Source organism: Ictidomys tridecemlineatus, chromosome 6 (assembly GCF_052094955.1).
Source record: "Ictidomys tridecemlineatus isolate mIctTri1 chromosome 6, mIctTri1.hap1, whole genome shotgun sequence".
Lineage (NCBI taxonomy): Eukaryota > Metazoa > Chordata > Mammalia > Rodentia > Sciuridae > Ictidomys > Ictidomys tridecemlineatus.
In genome coordinates this window covers 61,945,887-61,968,489 of record NC_135482.1, presented here as the reverse complement: position 1 = coordinate 61,968,489, position 22,603 = coordinate 61,945,887, and the positions used below count along the sequence as shown (strand labels likewise).

Sequence of the window (22,603 nt, the reverse complement as noted above, 5' to 3'; positions counted from 1 at the left end):
GGGTTAGAATATTAAAATAATAATAGCCTTTCTTGAGCACTTAATCTGTAGGTACTGTGAGAACATACTTTACATAGATATTTTTTGTTTGTTTTTTAGTAAATCTTCACATTAACTCCATAAAGTAGCTGTGTCGTCCTCATTTCAATTATGGGGAAATTGAGATTCAGAGAAGTTAAGTTTTCCAGGGACACAGCAGATCAAGGGCAGAGCCTGGATTCAGTCCGACTTGAGAGCTCCTGCACTTTGGAGGAAGAGATGTAATCTTTGCCCTGAGGTCAGCATCTGATCTGATGAGAATGTCAATGCCAGGACCAAAACAAGACAAGAACAAGAGATGAGAATGATAGTAGTAACACTTCCTGGATGCTTTGCTAGGTCTCGAGCTTTGTTCTGTACTCTTACATGGAATCTTCCGAATGCTAGAGTGAAAGTCCCATGAGGGCAGTGACTGTCCTTCTTACTCTCTACCCTGTCCTCAGCCCCAAGAACTGTACCTGCCTTGAGATAGATGCTCAGTAATATTTGATAAACAAAGCAGCTATGGTGTGATTAGGAACACTTAGCCTCATCTTACAGATAGAAGAGTATGCAGATGCAGGGCTGTGAAATAACTTGCCAGGGTCACACAGCTCCTAAGTGGTAGAGTCAGGATTCGGTGCCAGGGGCTCTGGCTCCAACAACTGCTTTCTTAACCACTGTGCTTGTGTCATCTGCACATGTTGAGAGGAAGTAGAATATGACATATGCCTTCTATGTGGTGAAGGAGCTTGTTAATGGGCCACTGAGTTTTTCCTCCCTTTTTTCTCAGTGTTTTTCTCGGACAGATCGATTACTCAGACACAAACGGATGTGCCAAGGGTGCCAGTCGAAGACTTCTGATGGGCAGTTTTCTCTTTAGGCGCAAGGGGTCCTGGGTGGTGGGAGTGATCAGAAGAATCTACAGAAGAGTGCACACCCTTTCTGGTCTGATGGTCCCACCACCACCCCATCTGAATCTGTCCCCCTCCTGGAGGAGTGGACCCAGGAGACCAGAAGAATGCATCGGGACAGTGGCTTCAGAGCCTCAGCTCTGTAAATAATCTGAGACTATGAGTATCTCGGGGAAGTTCCTACAGCATTCCTGGGTAGGGGAGCTAGTCCCTGGACCCTTGACTGAGGTCATAAGTGAGGACTCAAGGTACAGGACCAAGACTGAAGTGTGGCTCCCACAACCTTGGACTCCAGCTGGCAGCTGAAATGGAAAAGATTGGGAAAGGGGATTTGTTTGTTGTGTTCTTATTTTTGTTTATCCAAAAGCAATTTCAGCAGGTAAACTATGGACACAGGTAATCTGGAGGCTTAAAGTCCTGATCCAGAAGCAAGGACTGTGGCTAGTCCAGCCCTATCCCAAGATTGAGTTATAGTGGATCCTGAACGTTCCACAGTCCTGCACCTCACCTCCTATTTGAAGGAGAATAGGATCAGGGATGGCAGCTGAGCTTACTTTGACTTTCTTATACACTGTAAGGACAAAAATGAAGACAGTGGGAGGAGCAGACAAGGGCTGGGTCCAGGAAGAGTGAAGAGTACTGCTTACCTCCTCAAGAGCAAGAATGTGCCCATGGGTGTTGTAATGGCCCATGTTGCACCATTCGTGATGAGATCAGCTCAAGTGCCTTCTGGAGGAAACTTGGGTGACAGTGGTCCATGAGAAGCCCTTTCCTTCTCTCTGGGCAATTGGTCTTGTATATGGTTTATGGCTACCTCACTGTCATTGACTCCTAAAGCCAGACAGAGGTGTTGAGCAGGGAGTCAAGGATGTTAAAGTGGGTTCTCTTCTTGTGTCCTCTAAGGAAAACCCAAGACTAGTCCCAAATTGGCTAACAGTACTTAGAGAAACAGGAATTGGAGCCCTGACATGACTGTTGTGCAGGAGGAGCAGTTATCCCTGCCCAAGTCCTGTATTCGGGTAGAGGAGATAGGAGCCTGGCCTTGTGTCCCAAAGAACAAGAATTTGGCTCCCTTCTTGATGGCCATTCCTACCCAACAAAGATGGGGAGAGAGGGATGCTGCAGAGGAAGGACTGCAGGAAGAAACCTAATTAGGTTTCATTCTTAACCATACTTCTTGCTCCTTTCTGCTCCACCATTCTTCACCTTCAAGAAAGTGATCAGATGAGTGTGTGGTATGTGAGTGCTCACGTTTGTGTGCTTGGAGAAGATGGCATATTGTTGAGCCAAACCCTTCTATCACCCTCAACTTAGAGGAGGATGTGCATAAAATAGCCTCCTGCCCAGAACTGAAGGGTGCTGGGGTCCCAGCAGGAGCTGAGGAACTCTTACTTGGGGAACAAAAAGGCTTTTGTTCCAGAGGAGGTTTTTTAGACTGATTCAACAGGATGGTGGTTAGGATGTTTCTAACCCAAGCCAGGGCTTGTAAACATGAATTTTCTAAGGTGAAATAAAAACAAACAAAACTCTCCTTATGCTAACAAAAGGATCCTTATGGAAGGTTCTGGGATTTGACTCCATGTGGCCTGCATTGACCTTTGGAAGTAGGGCACTGTCAGGTGTAATCATTGAAAACAAGGTGAACTAGAGCACCAAGCTGTCGGTGGGGACCTAGGATGAAACTTTCAGGAAGTATGGTTTCATTGCCCAGAAAATTCTTGTAGGGAATAAACAATGGCAGCAATCTTCAAGAGGGTTGGGGACAGGGGTCCTCCATTTCCCTGAGGTAGGGGTATTTCAGGGAAAAAAAAAGACGTGGCACCCCTTAGCTTTTGGAGGACAGCATCTGAGGTTTTGAGGAGAAATGTTTCCCACCATGTGTTGCCCTAGCTTTATGCTGACACTCCCATTTGACCTAAATCTTGGTCCTCAGACCCTTGCCGTGGTCCCTGCAAGGAAAGGGCCAGCCCCCTACCTATTACAGGGCTTTGCTGTAGCTGGGATTTTTCTATTAAATTTAACTCTGGGAAGGAAGATACCTTGAGAAAGCTGTCCCTTTGAAAGTGGGAACTCGCTCCCTGCCACTTGGAGCTGATCTGTTTGAAATGTAGAGAGAATCACATGATTGATGTGTGCTTCTTTATGTTCAAATGCTTGTGCTAGTCAGAATGTCCCTTGACACACCTCAGATCTGGCCACCTGCCTTGGTAGGTGGAAGTAAGAGAATTTCTGAGCAGTGCAGATGGCCATACCAGAACCATTCCTGCTGAGGGTTGGGAATGGTGATTAGTCCAGTTCACGTGCTGATGTGGGGCAATTGATGTGTGAAGAGATGAGCAAAGGGATGAAAGGAGTGAGCACCCACAGGCACAGGAGCCCTGCTTCTACCCCAGGGAATCCATAGAATTGGGACTGCTGCAAAGGCTCCTGGGCCCAATACCCCACCCCTCCTCTGCAGGGGCGGGGCTAAGCACTGGAAAGATGCCTCAGGTGTGTTTGGAGTGAGGGGAAATGGAGATAGGGCAGGCTCTCAGAGACCAGGATATGGAGTTGGAGGGCCTAGGAAAGAGTAGTGCCAGTTCCTGGGTAAGCTCCTGCACCAGGCCATATCAACCCTGCCCTTCTCATCTTTTCCGTCCAACCCCAGCAGCCTCTTTTCATCACTTAGCTACTGATTGTGCCCCACAGCTTGACATTGGAGGGTTAAAGGAGTGGAGTCCCAACACAACTTTTAGCCCTCTTCCCAGATGCTCTTTGCCTCTACTGTGGCCCTAGGGCTTTTATCTTCAACAATCCCCCTCCTATCTTTCCTCTCCACTTTTTTTTTTTAATATACTTATTTTGCTATGGGGGTGGGGACTATCAAATGAACAAGATCACTTTTAAATGGTAGTTTTTATAAGATGTTATAAACTTGTATCTTTTTACCATTAAAGTGCAGTGTATGTTCCTTCGTGATATATTTCGGATATTTAAATAAAAATAGTGGGGCTTTTCTACATTTCATCTCCTCTTTGGGAAGACTGTCTTTTGGGGAAACCTTTTTTTCCTGCAGAGAAGCAAAGAGTAGAAGCAAAAACTGCATGTGTTCTGACAGCAGGACAGAATGTCAGACACCAGTAGAAGCAGTGTCCCAGTGTGATTGTTTCCTTATTTGTGATCATCAGTTACCTGAGAATCCAGGCCCCTCTGGCCCAGGGAGGTGGAGCCAATTGTTTCCAAGCTACTTCCTGCCCTCAAGTGGCCAGAGGAGAAATGGACTTTAGCTTTTGTAGGCTTGGGCTGAACAGCCTATTTTGGCCTTGGTGGGCTGAAGCAAAGTGACAGTTACAGTCTGAGGTAAGACTTTATTGTATACTTAGGTTGGGTATGGTTGCTTTTTTTGAGGTGGAAAACAAAGTCACAGCAGTAGGAGCAGCCCTCTGAGTATCACTCTGAAAATGAAGTTGGGTGGCGACCACTCCTCACCAGCGGATTAGTTCCTTAGATTGCTGCCTGATAGCTACCCCCTTCCCCAATTCCCACTGTTATCCCAGAGACAAGAGCCCTGGGTGAGACTCCTTCCCCCTCAGAGAATGGGACCATCAGCCCCTTCGAAGCGGGGATTGATAGTAGTTGTGATGGCACTTTTGTAGAGAGGATTGTTGTCCTGTGGGAAAAGGTTGCAAATTATGAGGGGAAAATCTTAGGATTCCTCTTCCCATTTACCTAGTCCTAAGAGCCCAACCTAGAACTAGCGCAAGATCATAGGAGCTGAAGGAAGACAGCAGAGGGATTGGTTAAGTCTGCAGAGGATGCTCCTAGATGAGAATTGAGGGCTGGTTGTGTGGTGGAGAAGCTGACAGCAAGAAAGGGACCCAGCCAGTGGAATAAGAGGCTGTCTCCTCACCTCCTTCCAGTTGAGTTGCTGCCGCTCCTTCTCAAAGCGACTATATTCCCGACGGTCATAGATTTCCACTGAAAGCCGATAAGCCAGGACCAGCCCCAGTCCCACTGCCACGATGCCCCCTACACAGCCCAGCACAATGGTCTGAGTTTGGTCTGCTCCCTCTGTGAGGAAAGAAACAATACAGACTTCTGAGGGATAAGGCACAGGGACAGATCAGCAGTTGCCCACAATGAGTCCTGCCTCCGAAACTCTGTCACTGAAAGCAAAAGGAATCCAGAAGTGTCCAAGTTTATCCTCTCTGCCTGAGACCTTAGACTTATCACTTTTTTCTGCCTTTGCACTATATTTATTTACAGCTCTGCATCAAATCCAGCCTGGTTTCCCATTATTATCATATCACATGCCCAGCTCTGAGACCCTGCACATCAAATTTCCAGATCTATTTAGCATGTCCATGGCCTCTCTACCCACTTACTCTCTTGGGGTTTCACTCTAAGCGTCACTTTGCCTCCAGCTTCATCCTCCACCAGGAAGAAGAACAGCTGGTTGTCTAGTGTCCTTTCTTTGCACCAGCCATCATCCAAGATAGGGGTCAAAGCCAGAGTCACGTTGGCATGGGCACAAGCCATGCTGCAGTTGGCAGCCAGGGGGCCTGTCCCAAAGGCCCCACACTCTGCACAGTCCCTGTGGATACCAATAAGTTAGCAGCTGAGCACTTGTTACTTACCAGCTCTCACCTACACCCCGCGCAGGAAGAGCAGGCAAGTGTGAGTGCTAAGCAAACCCACTGTGTCCCTGTTCTCAGGATGCAAGAACTGAAGCCTCACCTGTATCTCTCACATGGTGTCTTGCAGCCTGGGCACTGGTCACACAGAGCACCATAGTAGCCATCCAAGCACTGGCAGCGATTGCATTTGCAGTGTCCATGCCCACTGCAGAGCTCTCCCTCAGGACTGACACAACTGTCCATGTCCCCACTGCACTCACATGCTCTGCCCGTGCGATTGGCATGACAGTGACATACTCCACATTGGCAGCGGCCAAAGCCTGGGGTAGAGCCATGCACAGGGCGATAACCATCCTCGCACACAAATGGTTATCACACACCACCACCACATGCACTCATTTCCTCTCAAGTGTGCCTGACACATCCTCCAATTCATACACCAGAATATTTGGCACTTGCCTTCAGTGCCATAAGACTCCCAGAGTCTAAGTGTTCTTGGGAGGGCCCCTTTGACCCCACCCTCTGCCAAAATCTCCAGGTACCTCCACAAAGGATGCCCTCATGTCGCTCACAGCTGGCATCATCACACTCGCACAGACGCCCAGAACTCTGTCCACTACAGCTGCATCGTCCACATTGGCACCGACCCTTCCCACTGCATAGGGGTCCTGTCCCATTGGGGGCCCGGCACCCAGATTCCAGATCCGGGGAGGACAGCTCAGCCTCAGAACACTCACAGAGTCGACCCAGGCGGCCAGAGGCACAGCTGGAAGGGGAAGTCAAGAAGGGAGAGTTGGACCATTCCTGACTTTTTTCCTAGGATCCTCTAAACCCAAGTCCTTAAAAGTTGGAGAGAGATACCAGGGTACAGTGGAGCACCAAGCATGGAAGGAGGGAAGAATGGAGGGGTTCTGTTGAGGGGAGAAAGCACAGACACATGGCATTCAGTGGAGCTTTGGGATGTTCAGGAGATCCCAGTGGGAGAGAAGGAAGCAAAGAGGAACACGAGGAGTGGTCACTTGTAGGAACCAGATGGGTAAAGGGACCAAGAGACTCACCTGCATATTCCACACTGAAGGTCTCCCTGGCCATCGCTGCAGTGGGGAGCCTGGGGCTGGGTATCACTGCAGTTACAGTCACACAGCGTGTGCAGCTCCATAGTCAGCTCCTCAGAGAAGCCAAGTGCTCGGAGCCTCAGGAACTGGGGCTCTGGGAGGCAGTTATTAGCTTGGAGGGTAACCCAGAAATTCACCTGAGGACAGGGCAGGAAGGAACCAGACTGTTATACACACATGCATGTGTGTACACACACACCTCAAGCCCGCCAATCATGCAGGACTCTATTCCTTAGTAAATTAAAGGACGGGATCATGCTAACACTATCTCCTAGAAACTCACTTGGGGAAGCCACTCACTGAACCCCCCTCAGAAAGGACAGGTGGAAGACTACCTTGGTTTTGCCTGTCCTGGCCGGCTCTTACCATCTGGTTAATTCGGACATTGTTGCACTGTCCACGGTCCCCAGCCTCAACTTCACTCTTCTCAGAACCTCCACACTGGGATTCATAAGAGATATTGACCCCAGGAGGGAGTGAAAAGTGTTCCAGGGTCACAGTGGATGACAGGCTCTATGGGAAGAGAGGAAGCGAGCAACCAGATGAAGGCAGGAATCCCAGCCTCTGCCCTCTCTGGCCATACCCAGTTGTATCAGAACCCTGCCCTCTGCCACCCTGGGGCTCCTTCCCTTCTGCCCCAAAAGGAGACCTTTCTGGAGGAAGGAGCTATGAGAACCCTAAGTAAACTATCCAGGATCCAGAGATCCCTACCACAGTATGGCAACCACAGGGGCTGGCCAAGTGCCATGAACATGCAGTGACCCTGTTTGTCCAAAGCAGGACACATAACCAGTGTGCATGTGAGACTGAGTTTGTCCTGAGAAATCTGACACTATCTCAAAAATTTTCTCACCATGGTTTAAGACATAGTCCCTTTCATCAAGAGGCTGACAATCTAGATGTAGAGCTACAACCTAAGCTGAAAAGACACTTAAGACTTTCAGTGGGGCCTGGGGTTATGGCTCAGTGGTAGAGCATGTGTCTAGCATATGTGAGGCACTGGGTTCAATCCCCAGCACTACATAAAAATAAATAAATAAAATAAAGGTACTGTGTCCATCCACAACTAAAAATAAATTTTAAAAAATATCTTTCAATGGTTCCTTCTACCTGCAAAAGTTTATGATTCTTTTCTAAAATATTTTTAGTTGTAGATGGACACAATAACATTATTTGTTTATTTTTTTATGTGGTGCTAAGAATCAAACCCAGTTCCTAACATGTGCTAGGCAAACGCTCTATCACTGAGCTACAACCCCAGACCAAAAAGTCTGGTTCTAAATTGTTTATTTTTTAATTTTGTTTATTAAATTTATTTGTTAGTGCTATGGATTGAACCTAGGAGTATTTTATCACTACAGCCCCAGCCCTTTTTATTTTTGAGAAGAGGTTTCATTAACTTGCTGAGGCTGGGGTTTAACTTGTGATCCTTCTGCTTCAGTCTCTCCTGTAGCTTGGATTACAGATGTGCACTACCACATCCAGCTGTCTGAATTGTTTATGAACAGTGAACACAGGCTCTCATCTTACATTCTGTATGTATAGCCCTTTCATTGTTATCCATGTGAACTTGGGCAAGGCACTTAGCCTCTGTTTCCTCATCTGTAAAATAGTCAGAAAGCAGGTGGGGTTAAACTAGGTGGCAAACAGTATGTGCACTAGGACAGACTTGGCATGAAATAAAAATTCAGGGAATGTGACTGTCCTTCCTTGCCCAGAGTAGGGCTCAGCTTTTCAGGAGCTTGGGACGGGATCTCAAGGCCATTTCAGACACTTAAGATTTGTGAATGTGGGCTGGGGTTGTGGCTCAGTGGTAGAGCACTCGCCTAGCACATGCGAAGCCCTGGGTTTGATCCTCAGCACCACATAAAATGAATAAATAAAATAAAAGTATTGTGTCCAACTACAACTAAAAAATAAATATCAAAAAAAGATTTGTGAATGTGAGAGTGAGGGACAATGACAGCCATGTGTAAACTGTAGATAAGAGCTATAGAATGTTAGAACTAAAAAATGAGCATGGCCACTTAGTTCTGCCACTGCACCTTGAGAACTCCTTTCCATCTTTCCCTTGTGCCCACCCTCGACATTCTCCCTCCCACCCTGGTGCTCACATCATAAGCATCCATGATGAGCTGCACCACATTGCTGGAGTCCTCACTCAGCTCGCCCACTGCAGACTTGGGAATCAGCTGACTCAGCTCCTGAGTTAGGAGGATTTGAAGAAAATGGTTGGACACAGCTTTAAGAAAATGGGCTCCTAGAGGTCTGAAAGGAGGCATATGGGGAACCGAGAATGGGTCTTTGGGAGAATTGAAAAAGATTAGGGTAGGGATGGGTGGTCTGCATTCAGACAACTCTCACCTGGTAGATGGGCAGTGTCGCACTGGTGACAGCAAAGATGGGCTGTATGTTTGCTGCAGAAAGGGCCTGAGCTACCTGACCCACAGAAGGGTAGTCCTGGGACAGGAAGTAGGGACAAGGTGAGCACCACAGGTCTCCCACAAAACATGCTAGGTACCCTCATCCCAAGGAATCCAGGACCTAGGGTGCCACCAACTAAAGGAGCTTGGAGGCTTGGCAAGGCAGGAAGGAAGGAAGGAGTAAAGGGCACAGGTTTCCTATCTGAGCAGTTGGGCTGGAGAGGAGGAATTCCCTGCTGGGGAAGACCGCAGGGTATCTATAGGATGGTCACCAGCAAAGAAGAATGTGAGGTGGGGTGGCGATGAAGGTACCTGGAAAGAGAGGAGTTGTGGCTCAGGTAGAGAGGTTAGAGGGTACTCACAAATTCTGGGCTGCGACTGTAGAGGCCATTGCTGTCCAAGTGGCAGTGTCCATCACTGGGCATGAAAATTCCACCTAACTTTCCATCCCCAGCTGTGTGAAATGTGTCATCTGAAGTGAACACCAAGAGCCGGGACACATTTCTCCAGCCAATCTGCTCCTAGGATGTGGGAGGGAGGGGGCTATGCACCTGGGTATGGCCCTCAGCCACCCTAGCCAGTCCTGTGAGCCAAGGATATGGCCTGCCTCCCTCTGCATCTGATGTCCACCTTCCTGCTTCCAGTTCCCTGCTTCTCCCTTCATCCCAGCTCCCCAAACAGGGCTACTGCTAGTGGAGGCCTTTCTGTGTATTAGAAAAAAATGTGCCTCTTCCTCAAGATATTTTACCAAGTAATTTTACTAGGTTATTGTAAAAATAAATATACAGCCAGAAATGGTGGCACATGCCTGTAATCCCAGCTACTTGGGAGGCTGAGGCAGGAGGATCACAAGTTCAAGGCCAGCCTCAGCAATTTAGCAAGATCCTGTCTCAAAAAACAAAATAAAAAGGACTGGAGATGTAGTTCAGCAGTAGAGCATCTCTGGGTTCAACCCCCAGTTCTGCAAATATAAATAAGCAAACTACAATGACAATATAAATGGCACCCCCTGAGGGGACTGGGGATGTGGTTCAAGCAGTAGCGCGCTCGCCTGGCATGCGTGCGGCCCGGGTTCGATCCTCAGCCCCACATACAAAGATGTTGTGTCCACCGAAAACTAAAAAATAAAATATTAAAATTCTCTCTCTCTCTCTCTCTCTCTCTCTCTCTCTCTCTCTCTCAAAAAAAATAAAATAAAATAAATGGTACCCCCTTAAGTTGTGCACTACACAACCATTGGGGTATATTGGGGGGTGTAGTTCAGTGGTAGAGTGCTTGCCTAGAACTAGCAAGGTTCTGAGTTCCACCCCCAACACCATAACAACAAAAACTAACCACAGAAGGCAGCCTGGCCCAAGCAGTCCTTCAAGACTCAGACCTGGTCCCACTTTCTCACCTGGCAGAGGGCAGCCTGAAGAATGGCATCAAAGCCACCTTCAGGTGAGTCCAGGTTGCCAGACACATTCTGTCTCCCCACCTCCCGCTCAAAGGCTTGAGCATCCCCTGTCAGGGACAGCACATGGTGAAAACTGAAAGGTGGCTGGCAGCGCTCCATTCGGCTGGGGCAGGGGTGGCGCAGCTTGGAGGGCACAGTGCTCACAAAGGGAAGCACTGTTTTGTCCACAAAGGAGCCGAAACCTGGGAGGCAGTAAACACAAAGGCTGAGGGAGGTCACTGGGAATCACTGGAAGAGGTCACTGCTGAGAACTCAGAAGGGAGCGAAAAGAAGGGATGGTCCTAGAAGACATGATGGGCCGATGCTCCTAGGAGGGAGGACTTCACCCTGGCAAGGGTGAAGGGGTGGGACCATTACCTCAGGGAAGCACAGGAAACTAAGAGGGGGACAAAACAGGGGCAGACTGAGTCTTCCTGAAGGCTGAGGAAGGTCAGGAAGGAGGGTGTAGAAGCGCAGGAAGCAGAGGGGCTCTTGAACAAAGAATGTGGAGCTGAAACAGTGACATCTAAGCCTTATCCAAGAGTTACTGGTCTGAGACAGTGACATCAGAACAGTGACTGGGTTGGTAAATCCAGGGCAGCTGTCTGAACAGTCTCCAGACTCTGGGATTCGGTCAGCCCTCCTGTGAAGTGAGGGGTTCTAGTGAGAAGTCAACCTTAAGTCCCCTCCAGCTCTGACCTAGAAGATAGGTGTCTCAGTACAGATGTCAGGATCCTGTGGCCTGGCTAGGTTTGTTAAACACTTGAAGAGGGCAGGTGATGGCCCTTCTGAATCCAGGACTTTGGCAGAGACTAGAGTGGTAGTTGAAGCTGGACGCAAAGGCAAGGGCTGGCAGGGTGGAGGCCGGCCACTGGCTCACCTATGCGGACCGAATGGGTGACCTCCTGCAGCCGGACCAGCAGGGCGTGCCCGAGTTGGCGCACGCGTTCCAGGTCGTCCTTCATCGAGTAGCTCAAGTCCATGAGATAGTACAGGTCCACCGGATAACCCGCGGCCCGGAGGAAGCGGACCCGAAGTCGCTGGGGCTCCCCTGGGCAGGAGAAGAAGGGGCGCAGGTCAGCCGAACGCACTCGAACCCGAGCCCAGTTAGGTGCCTCGGCCGCGCCGCCCGGACTCACCCGGCCGCAGCACGACCCGGACCCGCTGCGGCGCCAGCTGGGTGGCCCCCTCGCCGCGGTTGCCCTGGCTGAGCGGCTTGTCCTGTAGCACCTCCTGCCGGCCACGGGGCTCCTCCAGCTCCTCCGGCGGGCAGCCCCGAGCCAGCAGCTCCTCTCGCCGAGCACAGCGTCGCGACTCAGCCTCGCCCGAGGCGGTGAAGTTCTGTGTCACAAGGAAGGCTTTGGGGACCCTGAAGGGCCCCCAAAGGGCCGTAGGGCCTTTGAACCCCTCTCCCAGAACTACCCTACAAATCCGATCGCCTCTAGTCACTCGTCCACTCCGCTCTGTCAACTCCATGAGCCCTCCCCTCCTCAGACCCTCCACAGTTACCCTTGAACTGCGGCCCTTTCTTCTTTATCAGACCCACTTCCTATAGCAGTTCTCCCTCCCCTCCCCTTATCTGGACTCCCCCTTCCCCCAGTAACCAACCCCCCCCCCAGAGCCACAGACTTCCTGTTGAGATCTCAGGGACTTTGCTACCATACAAAAAAGGACCTCCTAGTTCAATGTCCCTGCATGCTTAGATCAAAATGGAAAGGGGGTCAGGCTAAGACCCACAGTTTTGGGAAGGAGGAGGATAGGCACAGAAGAAGAGATATCCTTCCTCCAGTGTATCTGGTACCCCTGCACCAGCTGGGCAGCCGCAGGGGAAGGAAATGGTTAGGGCGGCTTCTCAGCTGTCAGGGGTGTCAGGCCTGGGGGTTGGAGGAGGCAGACACAGACCCTGCTGTCCCAAGGGCCCCATCTCCACAGCCACAGCCTGGCACCTCTGCCTCTGCTCCCACAGACTCTGTCTGACTCTATGTCTACTCTTTCTGTCCTCCCATACTCATGTGCCTTTCGCCTGGGCCCTCCACATCTGTAGCTAACTCCCATGATTTTCCTTCATCTTTTACCTAGGGCCTACACTGTTCTAACTCTCCATCTTCCTCTGAGAGACAGTTCTGCTCCTACCCCCACCTGGGGTCACCCTCAGTGCTCTCCTGTGAGTCCCCCACCTCTTTAAAATCCTGTTGAGATCTCAGGGACTTTGCTACCATACAAAAAGGACCATCTAATTCAATATCCCTGCATGATTAGAACAAAATGGGAATTCTAAAGAACAGCTTTGTCCTCTGGGCCCATTGGCAGATGCCTGTAATCCCAGTGACTCAGGAGGTTGAGGCAGAAAGATTGCAAGTTTAAGGCCAGCCTCGGCAATTTAGTGTGACCTTGTTTCAAAATAAGAAATAAAAAGGACTGGGGATGCAGCTCAGCAATAAAGTACCCCTGGGTTTAATCACAGGACCAAAAATCCTCCAAAGAACAGACTTGTTTGACCAGCAAGGAACACATACTTACTCCCCAGCATCCTCCTTGGCCGCTTAGGAAGCTCAAGCCTTCCTGTCCACTCTCTCCCCCTCACCCACCTCAAAACCTTTTGGAAGTCTTCCCATCCTCTTGCCCTGCCACATATCCCAGAACATAATAAACCCCACCCAGACTCAGATTCAGAAACTCAGGCCCAGATTTTCTGCTATGGACTGAACTCTTCCCCCACATTTTTGTGTTGAAGCCCTCATCCTCAATGCAATTGTATTTGCAGACCAGGCCTCTGGGAGATAGTTAGGTTTAGGTGAGGTCATGAGGGCAGTATCCTCATAGTGGAATTAGTGCCTTTATAAAAGAGACACCAGAGAACCCATTTCCTCTATCTTTCTACCAAGTCAGGTGAGGATATAACAAAAAGGTGGTCTCTCTGCGAACCAGGAAGAGTGCACTTGAATGAGAATCAAATCAACCAGCCTTTTGATTCTGAACTTCCCAGTCTCCCAAAATATAAGAAATAAATTCCTGTTGCTTAAGTCACCAAGTCTATGGTATTTTGTTATGTCAGCCAAATTGGCAATATGCTTTCTTATATGTGTGTGTGCACAGCAGGCCCTTCTACCTATACACAAGATGAAGTCCCACAAGCACATCTTCTTGAATGCATGGTCACAAGTCCTCTCTAAATAAACACAAATAAACATATTCAGACATAATTGTGCACAGAAAATGCACATGCATGTGGATGTACACTCACACCGTCTCACACAGAAGTTCTATGTGCATAAACTCAGTCACACATGAGACTTCAGGGTATAGCCAGTAAAATCACACATGTGCCCACACAATCACATACATATATCCAACCTGTACATACAATACACATGGTTCAAAGGCCACAGGCCTATCTTTACCAGTTGCTTGCACCATGCACAGCTAGGGTGTGAGAAGATGCACTTCTTGCAGGAGGGGGCTGGCTGGCAAGACCCTGGCAGAGACAGGTCAGGATCCCCCAATTTTGTGGCTTCCCTTGAGAATGGGCTCTTGATGTCCACTTCACTTTCACCTCTGCCCAGGGCCAGTAGGAAAACAAGGGCCACCGACAAAACCACCATGGCCTGTATTGGATGTAAAGTGGGAGACATGGGTCCTCAGTGAAGACTCCCAAGCTGTTAGTCCTCTAAACTTAGCTTGTGGGTTGCCACTCTCAAAACTATCCCAACTCTTCATCTCTCCTCATTGTTTCATATTTCCCTGTGGATTCAGCAGTGTCTTTAGACATCACAAGAAGAAGTATATACAAGGCTAGGCTGGGGGCATCAGAGAAGACCTGTCCTTCTTGTGGGCAGAGGGGGACAAACAGGCCCACAAAAGAGTCTGGGAATGCGCCTAGGGGCACTGAGGACTGTACCCAGGTCTTTTCACCAAGATTTCAAACTATGGTGGAGATAAAAACTAATAATAAGCACACCAGTCTTGGTCACTCACTGGCTGTATGGCACGTCAGGCTTTCTCTCTGGGCCTCAGTTTCCACATCTGTAAAGTGAGAGAGTTCAATAAATAATCTGATAGCACTTGCAGAGTCCACAATTTTGAATTCAAACAAGGGAAGAGGATTATTGAGTGGGAATGAGAAGAAAGAAGGCTGGAACAGATTAGGGAGGGTGAGAGAGAGGGAGAGCAGTTTCACTTGGTTGACATAGTAGCAAGAGGAATGAGTAGACCACAAGAACTTTCTGAAGGTCTGGGATAAAAGAGGAAGAATAGGTAAAGTGTTGATTAAAATTTTTTCTCTCTTTAGCCAGGCACAGTGGTGCACATCTATAATACCAGCGTCTTGGATAGATGAGACAAGAGGATCCCAAGTCCAAAGCCAGCTTCAGCAACTTAGTGAAGCCCTAAGCAACTTAGCCAGACCCTGTCTTAAAACAAAAAATAAAAAGGGCTAAGAATTCGTTCAGTAGTAAAGAGCACCTGGGTTCAATCCCCAATACCAAAAATAAATAACTAAAAACCAAAAAGGGCTGGGGTGTGGCTCACTGGTAAAGAGCTTCAGGGTTCAGTCTCCAGTACCAATAAAAAGGGGGAGGGAGCAGGGAGTGTCACCCCAGTGTTAGAGCTCTCACCTGATGGCAGAACACCTGCCTGATGGTAAAGCACTTGTATGAGGCTCTTGAGTTTGATCCTTAGTACCACATACACACAAATTTTTTTTTCTCTTTTCTGTGATTTGCACAAAGGGAATCTAGACTGGTGGAAAAGCCTGGTTGTAAGGTGATTCCTGGAAATTCCTGGAATGAACTCTAGGAAAACTAGGCAAATTTCTGTTTTAAAAAAACCTATTTGGGGGGCTGGGGATGTGGCTCAAGCGGTAGCGCGCTCGCCTGGCATGCGTGCGGCCCAGGTTCGATCCTCAGCACCACATACCAACAAAGATGTTGTGTCTGCTGAGAACTAAAAAATATTAAAAATTCTCTCTCTCTCTCTCTCTCTCTCTCTCTCTCTCTCTCTCTCAAAAAAAAAAAAATAAATAAATAAATAAATAAACCCATTTGGGGCTGGGTTTGGGGCTCAGTGGTAGAGCGCTTGCCTAAAGTGTGAGGCACTGGGTTGATTCTCAGCACCACATATAAACAAATAAATAAATAAAGGTCCATCAATAACTGATAAAATTAAAAAAAAAAAAAAAGCTATTTAAGCCAGACACAGTGGCACACGCCTGTAATCCCAGAAGTTGGGGAGGCTGAAGCAGGAGGATCATGAGTTCAAAGCCAGCCTCAGCAATGGCTAGGCACTAAGCAACTCAGTGAGACTCAGTCTCTAAATAAAATACAAAATAGGGCTGGGGATGTGGCTCTGTGGTCGAGTGCCCCTGAGTTCAATCCCCACTACCAAAAGAAATAAAAAAATACCTATTTAAAAGATTGAAGGGTTGGGGCTAGGTTGTGCTCAGTGGTAGAGTGCTCACTTAGCATGCTTGAAGCACTGGGTTTGATCTTCAGCACCACATACATGTAAAATAAAGATATTGTGTCCACTTACAACTAAAAAAATAAATATAAAAAAATTGAAGTGTTGGGGGGTGTAAGTCAGTTGTAGAGCGTGTGATTACATGATTAGCATGCAGGAAGCCCTGGGTTCCATCTCCAAAAAAAAAAAAAAAAAGACAATTCATTACCATGTTCAAAAATCAAAAAGTTAAATCCATGGTGAGGGAGGAGGAGGGGAAAATGTGGGAAATGAGGATTTAAATCAAAGTCCTTGCATGTATGATTTTGCCAAAATAAATTCAACTACTATGTATAACTACAATGTTCTAATTTTTTAAAAAAGTTAAAATCCCATTGTACCTTCCTTCCCCCACGTGAAATGGGAATGCTAATCCTAAAATTCATATGGAATTTCATGGGACCCCAAATAGCCAAAACAATCTTGAAAAAGAAGAACAAACTAAAAGACTCACATTTCTCAATTTCAAAACTTATTTTAAAGCTACATTATTCAAGACAGTGTGGTTATGGCATAAAGACAGATATATAAACCAATAGAACAGAATCAAGAGTCCAGAAATAAGCCCACCCATCTATGAACGATTGATTTTTGACAAGGATTACAAATTATTCAATGGGAAAAGAATAGCCTTCAACAACTGGTGCTGGGATCACTGGATATTCACATAAAGAAGAATGAAGTTAGACCACTACCTCATACAAAAATTAAGAATATTTTTAAAAATAATAACATGTTGATAAGGATTTGGATCTTTGTATATTACTGGTAAGAATGTAAACGAACATAACCACAGTGGAAAACAGTTTCATTCCTCAACAAGTTAAACATAGAATTACCCTATGACCTGTCAATTCCATTCCTAGGTATATATCTGAAAGAACTGAAAATGGATGTGCAAAGAAAAACTTGAACATTGATATTCATAGCAGCATTATTCACAATAGGCAGGGAAAAAAACTCATTTGTACATCAATTAATGCATTGATAACCAAAAGGTGGTATATCCACATAATGGACTATTATTTTGCTATAAAAAAGCCAAAAAGGATGTGACATGTACAACATGAATGAATCTTGAAAATATTATGCTAAGTGAACCACTTATTGTATGAGTTCTTTAAATGAAATATGTAAATGAGGAAAATCTATCGAGACAGAAAGTAGATTAGTGGTTACCAGAGTCAGAAGAGAGGCAGGATGGGGAGTGACTGCTTAACTGAGCACAGTTTCTTCTGAGAGTGGTGAAAAAGTTTTGAAATTAATGGTGATGGTTACACAAGTTATACATTTAAAATAGTTAAATGATGAATCTATTTCTTTTTACACTACATAAATTTCCATTGCATGGGTACACCATAGTTAATTAATCTCAGCAACAGACATTGAAATTGTTTTGGAGGCAGGGATGTGGTTCAGTGGTAGAGTACTTGCCTAGCATGTGTGAGGCCCTGGGTTCCATCCCCAGTACCACAAACACATACACATAAATTAATTAATTATTTATTCTTTTGGTAACTAGAATGAAACCCAGGGCCTCACACATGCTAGGCAAGTTCTCTACCCCTGGGCCACATCTCCAGCCCTAAATTAATTAATTAATTAAATAGTTTCTAATTGTTCACTATTACAAACAATGCTGCAAGGAAAAATCATGTACTTATCATTTCACATTTGTGCAAGTTAATCTGTAGGATAAATCCCTGGAAGAGGATGTACAGGTTTAATAGAAGAAGATGGGGGCTGGGGTTGTGGCTCAGTGGTAGAGCGCTTGCCTAGCATGTGTGAGGCACTGGGTTTGATTCTCAGCACCACATGTAAGTTAATAAAATTAAGTTCCATTGACAACCAAAAACTATTTAAAAAAATAGAAGAGGATGTACAGGTTCAATACAAATTCAATATGATTTGCAGTATTATATTGGTGAGTACTTGCCAATATTGATAAGTATAAATAAGTTCCCTGGGGGTTGGACCAGTTCACATTGCTTTCAGCAGCATATGAGAAAGGTCACCTAATGCCTTGCCATGAAGCATGTGCATCCTCCTTAGCCTGGGCCAATTCAGATCCAGATGCTCTGCAGGGAGTGTGGGGGAAGAATGGGGTGCTGAGGCCTTGAACACCCCCATCCTGCTCCTCACCCCAGAACCTCAGGTGGGTGCAATATATGATAGAGCCTCCACCCTCTGGGAGAGACCAGCCCAGGCTCAGCCTCAGTGTAACCTCAGCCCTGTTCACTGCATGTGCTGTGGTCAGAGAGGCTGAAGATGCTGCTGCACAAAGCCCAGCTTTGACTCATCTCACAGGTGTGGCCCTCACTGCCACACGTTCCCAGGATACGGCAAACCCAGAGGAGACCTCAAGCTCACTCATCTCTCTTAAATAGGAACCTGGACTCTAGTCACCCTCCCCTCCCTTTCCTCTCAATTGTTCCCCCTTCTCTGCTCCTTGAGAACTCATGCTCTTTGCTCTTCCTATTCAAAAATTCAATTACATCTCTCTATGGCTTTTCTTTGTTTCTTTATAGTTGTTTTACTTCCTTTTAGACTCTAATAGAAGACTCTTCTACATCAATCCCTTTATTTTGCAAAAGGAAACTATACCCCAGAAGGGTAAGCTAAGGTCACACAATGAACAGGAAGAAGAGCAGGGACAGAGACAGGCCTCTTGGCACTTCGTCTTGCTGTTTCCTCCCCTCCAACCCTGGCAGCAGCACCATCACAAATTGTCTTCTCCCTACTAGCCCCAGCAAGTCTGACCTAATCCCATTTCTCTTTTGCCTTGGATCTCCTTCAGTCTTCCCTTCTCTCCCTGGGACCACATGCTTGTCCCATTTTCCTGGACTTGATTCTGACTCCAATACACATCCCATTGCCCTGTTTGATGTGTGTTTTACTGTGTTATGATTCTGAATCTAAATAAAAGGGCCTTATGAATGCTAGACAGCACTCTACCACTGAGCTTCCTACCCCCACCCAGCCTATAAATTGGTCTTTTGACTATGCTTTGACTGCACTCACTACATTTTGAGTTTTCTCTTGTAATACAAGAAGTGACTACTGACAGTCGACCCTAACAACTGCTGACTGACAGCTATATTGATAACTGTGTGCCAATTTGCAAAGGAGATAGTTGACATCCAAGACCTTTCCTCCAAAAATTGACATCTAGAAGCTAAGTTAATACACCTTCTGGAACTCTGGAACTATAAATAACAATGCTTTCAGACTGCCATTTAAGACATATCTCACTATAACTTTACCCTTGGCATGGATTTGTTCTGAAAAAGCATGGGCCACAGGAGGCCCTGCCCGAGTGAACAGTGAATAGGCCCTGCCCTTTCTTTGATTTCACTGTTAGCAGCTTGACAGCATCTCAGGCCTGCATGAGTACCACCTTGAGGGGACCAGTTTCTGGGACCGTTTGGACAGTTTCTTCCATGGATGCATGGTGTTCAGTTCATTACTAGTAGTTTAAGTTGGCGTCATTTTCTTATAACTACTTTTGCCTACTTTTTCACAATATTCCTTTTCTTATTTTTGCTTTATCCTGTTTTGTATACCTTACAATAAAAAGACTTTCAGAAACTATCTTTGCTTCATGTGGTTTGACACTTGATTTAAAGATAAAAGAACCTGCCCCTCTTGGAGAAAACATAATCCTTGAGGTGAAATTGTCCCTTACTAGTACGAAGAAATTCCCTTACCTAAGTTCCTTAACCCTCCCTATGGCAGCTTTCTCATCTGTCAAGTGGGACTCTAGGATCATGGTGAGAATTAAATAATTCATATCAATTGCTTACAAGAGTACGTGGAACATAAAAAGTGTACGATATTGGGGAACCAGGCCACACTGAATGTTTCAATGAGAATGCCCTTTAGCAGCTGAGAAACAACCTCTTCCCAACCCATGCACACCGCCCAAGTCAAGGAGAGCCCCCTCTGCTGCCTGCTGCGAGTCTTGAGGTGGGAACAGAACTGAACTGCTGGGCCACCGTTTCCAAGGAGTGTGGAATTGGAGGCCAAGGTGCCAAATAGGAAGAAGCCAGAGCTGGGCCAAAGCATGAGGCAGCAGGGATGGCAGCTGGGGGAAATGTGGGGAGAAGCTACCCTGCCTGGTCTAGCCTTTGGCACATGGCAGACATTCAGGAACAGCACTCATACATCAACCCCCATCTAGCCCAATTCTTGGGGAAAATGATGAAAGAGGTGAGTGGTGATGCTAGAGGAGGGAACAGGGGCAAGGGATTCTTAGGGAATGTAGAAAGGAATTCACAGCTTTCTCAAGACTAGACAGAACCCTGAGTGTCCAGGTTAGAATTGTCTTGCTAAGCATTTGGGACCAGGTGGGCCTGGGCTTGTCAAGAGAGGAGATGGGGAAGGGGCTGTGCCCAAGTACTCACAGGTGCGTGCAGAGCAGCCTTCCTTTGATGGCAGCAGCAGCCTTTGTGTACTGATCTGGAGGCTGCAGAGGAGGAAGTGACACGCCCTGGGGTGGGGGAGTCTTAGGGATGGCTGATCTAGAAGAAGGTGGAGCAGACAGGGTTAGGGCTGGGCCAAGAGCATGAATGAGGCAGAGATCTGGAAAAAGAAAGCTCATCTATTGTCAGGTGCTGGACCACCAAGTTAGAGTTAATGATCACAGCAACCTCATTAGCTAGGTGTTAGTACCCCTACCCCACCCCACACACCAATCTTACAGATGCAGAGATTGAGGCCTGGAGGCAAGAAGTAAAGAACTTTGCTCAAGAGCAGGCAACTAGTAAGTGGTTGCCCAGCCTTCCTCCACAATTGATGATCTCTTCACTTCCTCATATGGGAAGGAATAAAATGGGAAGGACTATGGGGGCAGAAAGTACTGTAGAGAGGAGGAAGTTAGAGACTGTTGATCATTTTGAAAACCCAGGGACCACAGTATCTTAGTGAGCTTAACTCCATGGGCTCTGGAACCAAACTGTCCTGTTCTCCCTTACTAGTACGTAGAAATTCCCTTAGCTAAGTTCCTTAACCCTCCCTATGGCAGCTTTCTCATCTGTCAAGTGGGACTCTAGGATCATGGTGAGAATTAAATAATTCATATCAATTGCTTACAAGAGTACGTGGCACATAAAAAGTATACGATAAAGAATTACTAGGAGTAGGAACTGGGTTGTGGCTCAGTGGTACAGTGCTCGTCTCACATGTCAAAGCACTGGGTTCGAACCTCAGCACCACATAAAAATTAATAAAATAATGGTATTTTTAAAATTTAAAAAAAAAATCACTAGGAGTAAAAAGTAATGGAGGCAGGTGGAATGGCTTTGAGAAGTGCAAGGTTCAGACAGTTGGAAAGCTGGAGAGAGAGGCACGGAGCCAGGCTTGGAGAATGCAACGGAGGGCGGAGGAGCCAAGACAGTAGTAGAGACTGGGAAAGAGTGGAGAGAGGAGAGCAAAGAAGCAGAACACAGTAGTAACAGCAGCTGGAGGCCAAGCAGGATGAAGCCTGTAAGAATGGGCTGTGGAAAATATAAATAGGATTGGTCACTGGCCCACACTTGAACATAGGGAGCTTTGAGAGGAACCTGGACATTAGGTCTGTGTTCATAAGAGCTGTGCTCCATACCAGAAGAGGCACCCCTTGGCAGCAGGGACTGGCTCTTAGGATCCCTGCTGAAGCCACTAAACATAGCCAAGTGCCCATCTTCTAGCAGGTGCTCCATAATGTCAGGTGGATCCTAGGAGCATGGCAGGAGGAGGCAACTGGAGAAGAGGGGCTCCTTCTCTGGGTGGGCTCCTGCTAGCACCAAGCTATGGGTCAGCCAGGACCTTCTACCCTTCCCCCATAACCATGGGTTACCATGGCAATGAACCTCCTTACCCACAAGCCCTGTGGTTTCCTTTAAGTCTTCTTTCACTTTCCTCTTCTGCTTTTCCTCCACTCCTCTCTCCTCCCCCTTTCCCACATCCTCAACTCCTTTCCCACAGGCACAAGTCACCAGTGGAGAAAGCAAGGAACAAGGTAGGCAAAGCACTGTCCTGGGAAGAAGTGGGCACAGTAGGAGAGATACAAGGGAGTCACAGAGGCAAGAAGATAACAGGAAGGACAGACTAAAGGCCAAAAGCCTTTGAAAAAGAGGTGTTGTAGAGGTAAGGCCTATGGGGGGAGGAAGGGCTATAAGCAGAGAGGGTAACTGGGGCCGTGCAGTAAGTGGAGGTCATGGAGGAAAAGTTGGCTCAGGAGGGGTGGAGGATAGGGTGTCAGCCTGTCACAGAGGGTGGGAGAGCTCACCGATGGGCTGGTGTCAAACAGAAACACTGCAGCTTCAAGGTGGGGTTATGGTTCTCTTCTGAGGCCAGAGACAACCATGCAAATGAACCAGAGAAGGGCAAATAGGCACTTTTAAATATATAAAGTGAGGCCCATAGAGATAAGTAAGAGCACAAGTGGGGGTTTTGGGAGGCCTGTGCCTCAGGGTGGACCCTGTAAAAGCCCTCCCCCGCCTCACCAGTCCTATCCAGCATACTTCATCCTATTTCTTTTGCACCCCTAAGATAGTCGCAAAGTCCAGCAGATTAGGAGTTCTCTCTCACCACTCTGCTATACCTC

At 47.2% G+C, this 22,603-nt stretch overlaps 2 protein-coding genes across 13 annotated transcripts in view; one reads left to right on the top strand and one right to left on the bottom strand.

The window, feature by feature from the left end:
* Positions 1-3,931, top strand: part of Znf740 (zinc finger protein 740) — a 10,084-nt gene extending 6,153 nt beyond the window's left edge. For 5 of the 8 annotated variants that reach the window (XM_078014606.1, XM_078014609.1, XM_078014604.1 and 2 more), the window contains one exon: positions 812-3,931. In XM_078014606.1, coding sequence (XP_077870732.1) covers positions 812-1,082 — 271 coding nt within the window. In that variant the 3' untranslated portion in view covers positions 1,083-3,931. Of the gene's footprint in view, positions 1-99 lie in introns of all 8 variants that reach the window. The other 3 variants (XM_005325016.5, XM_013358433.4, XM_078014607.1) reach the window with 2 other exon arrangements.
* Positions 1-22,467, bottom strand: part of Itgb7 (integrin subunit beta 7) — a 24,452-nt gene extending 1,985 nt beyond the window's left edge. The window contains exons 1-17 of one of the 5 annotated variants that reach the window (XM_078014586.1): positions 20,718-22,467; positions 20,421-20,537; positions 14,497-14,544; positions 13,923-14,126; positions 11,661-11,862; positions 11,402-11,572; positions 10,483-10,724; positions 9,449-9,607; positions 9,028-9,123; positions 8,778-8,867; positions 7,030-7,176; positions 6,607-6,800; positions 6,091-6,314; positions 5,649-5,868; positions 5,297-5,505; positions 4,822-4,982; positions 4,260-4,581 (exon numbers count right to left, since the gene is read on the bottom strand). In XM_078014586.1, coding sequence (XP_077870712.1) covers positions 4,501-4,581; positions 4,822-4,982; positions 5,297-5,505; positions 5,649-5,868; positions 6,091-6,314; positions 6,607-6,800; positions 7,030-7,176; positions 8,778-8,867; positions 9,028-9,123; positions 9,449-9,607; positions 10,483-10,724; positions 11,402-11,572; positions 11,661-11,862; positions 13,923-14,123 — 2,397 coding nt within the window. In that variant the 5' untranslated portion in view covers positions 14,124-14,126; positions 14,497-14,544; positions 20,421-20,537; positions 20,718-22,467 and the 3' untranslated portion in view covers positions 4,260-4,500. Of the gene's footprint in view, positions 1-4,259; positions 4,582-4,821; positions 4,983-5,296; positions 5,506-5,648; positions 5,869-6,090; positions 6,315-6,606; positions 6,801-7,029; positions 7,177-8,777; positions 8,868-9,027; positions 9,124-9,448; positions 9,608-10,482; positions 10,725-11,401; positions 11,573-11,660; positions 11,863-13,922; positions 14,127-14,496; positions 14,545-20,420; positions 20,538-20,717 lie in introns of those variants that run through there. The other 4 variants (XM_078014587.1, XM_078014588.1, XM_040280576.2 and 1 more) reach the window with 4 other exon arrangements.
* Positions 22,468-22,603: the final 136 nt, after the last annotated feature.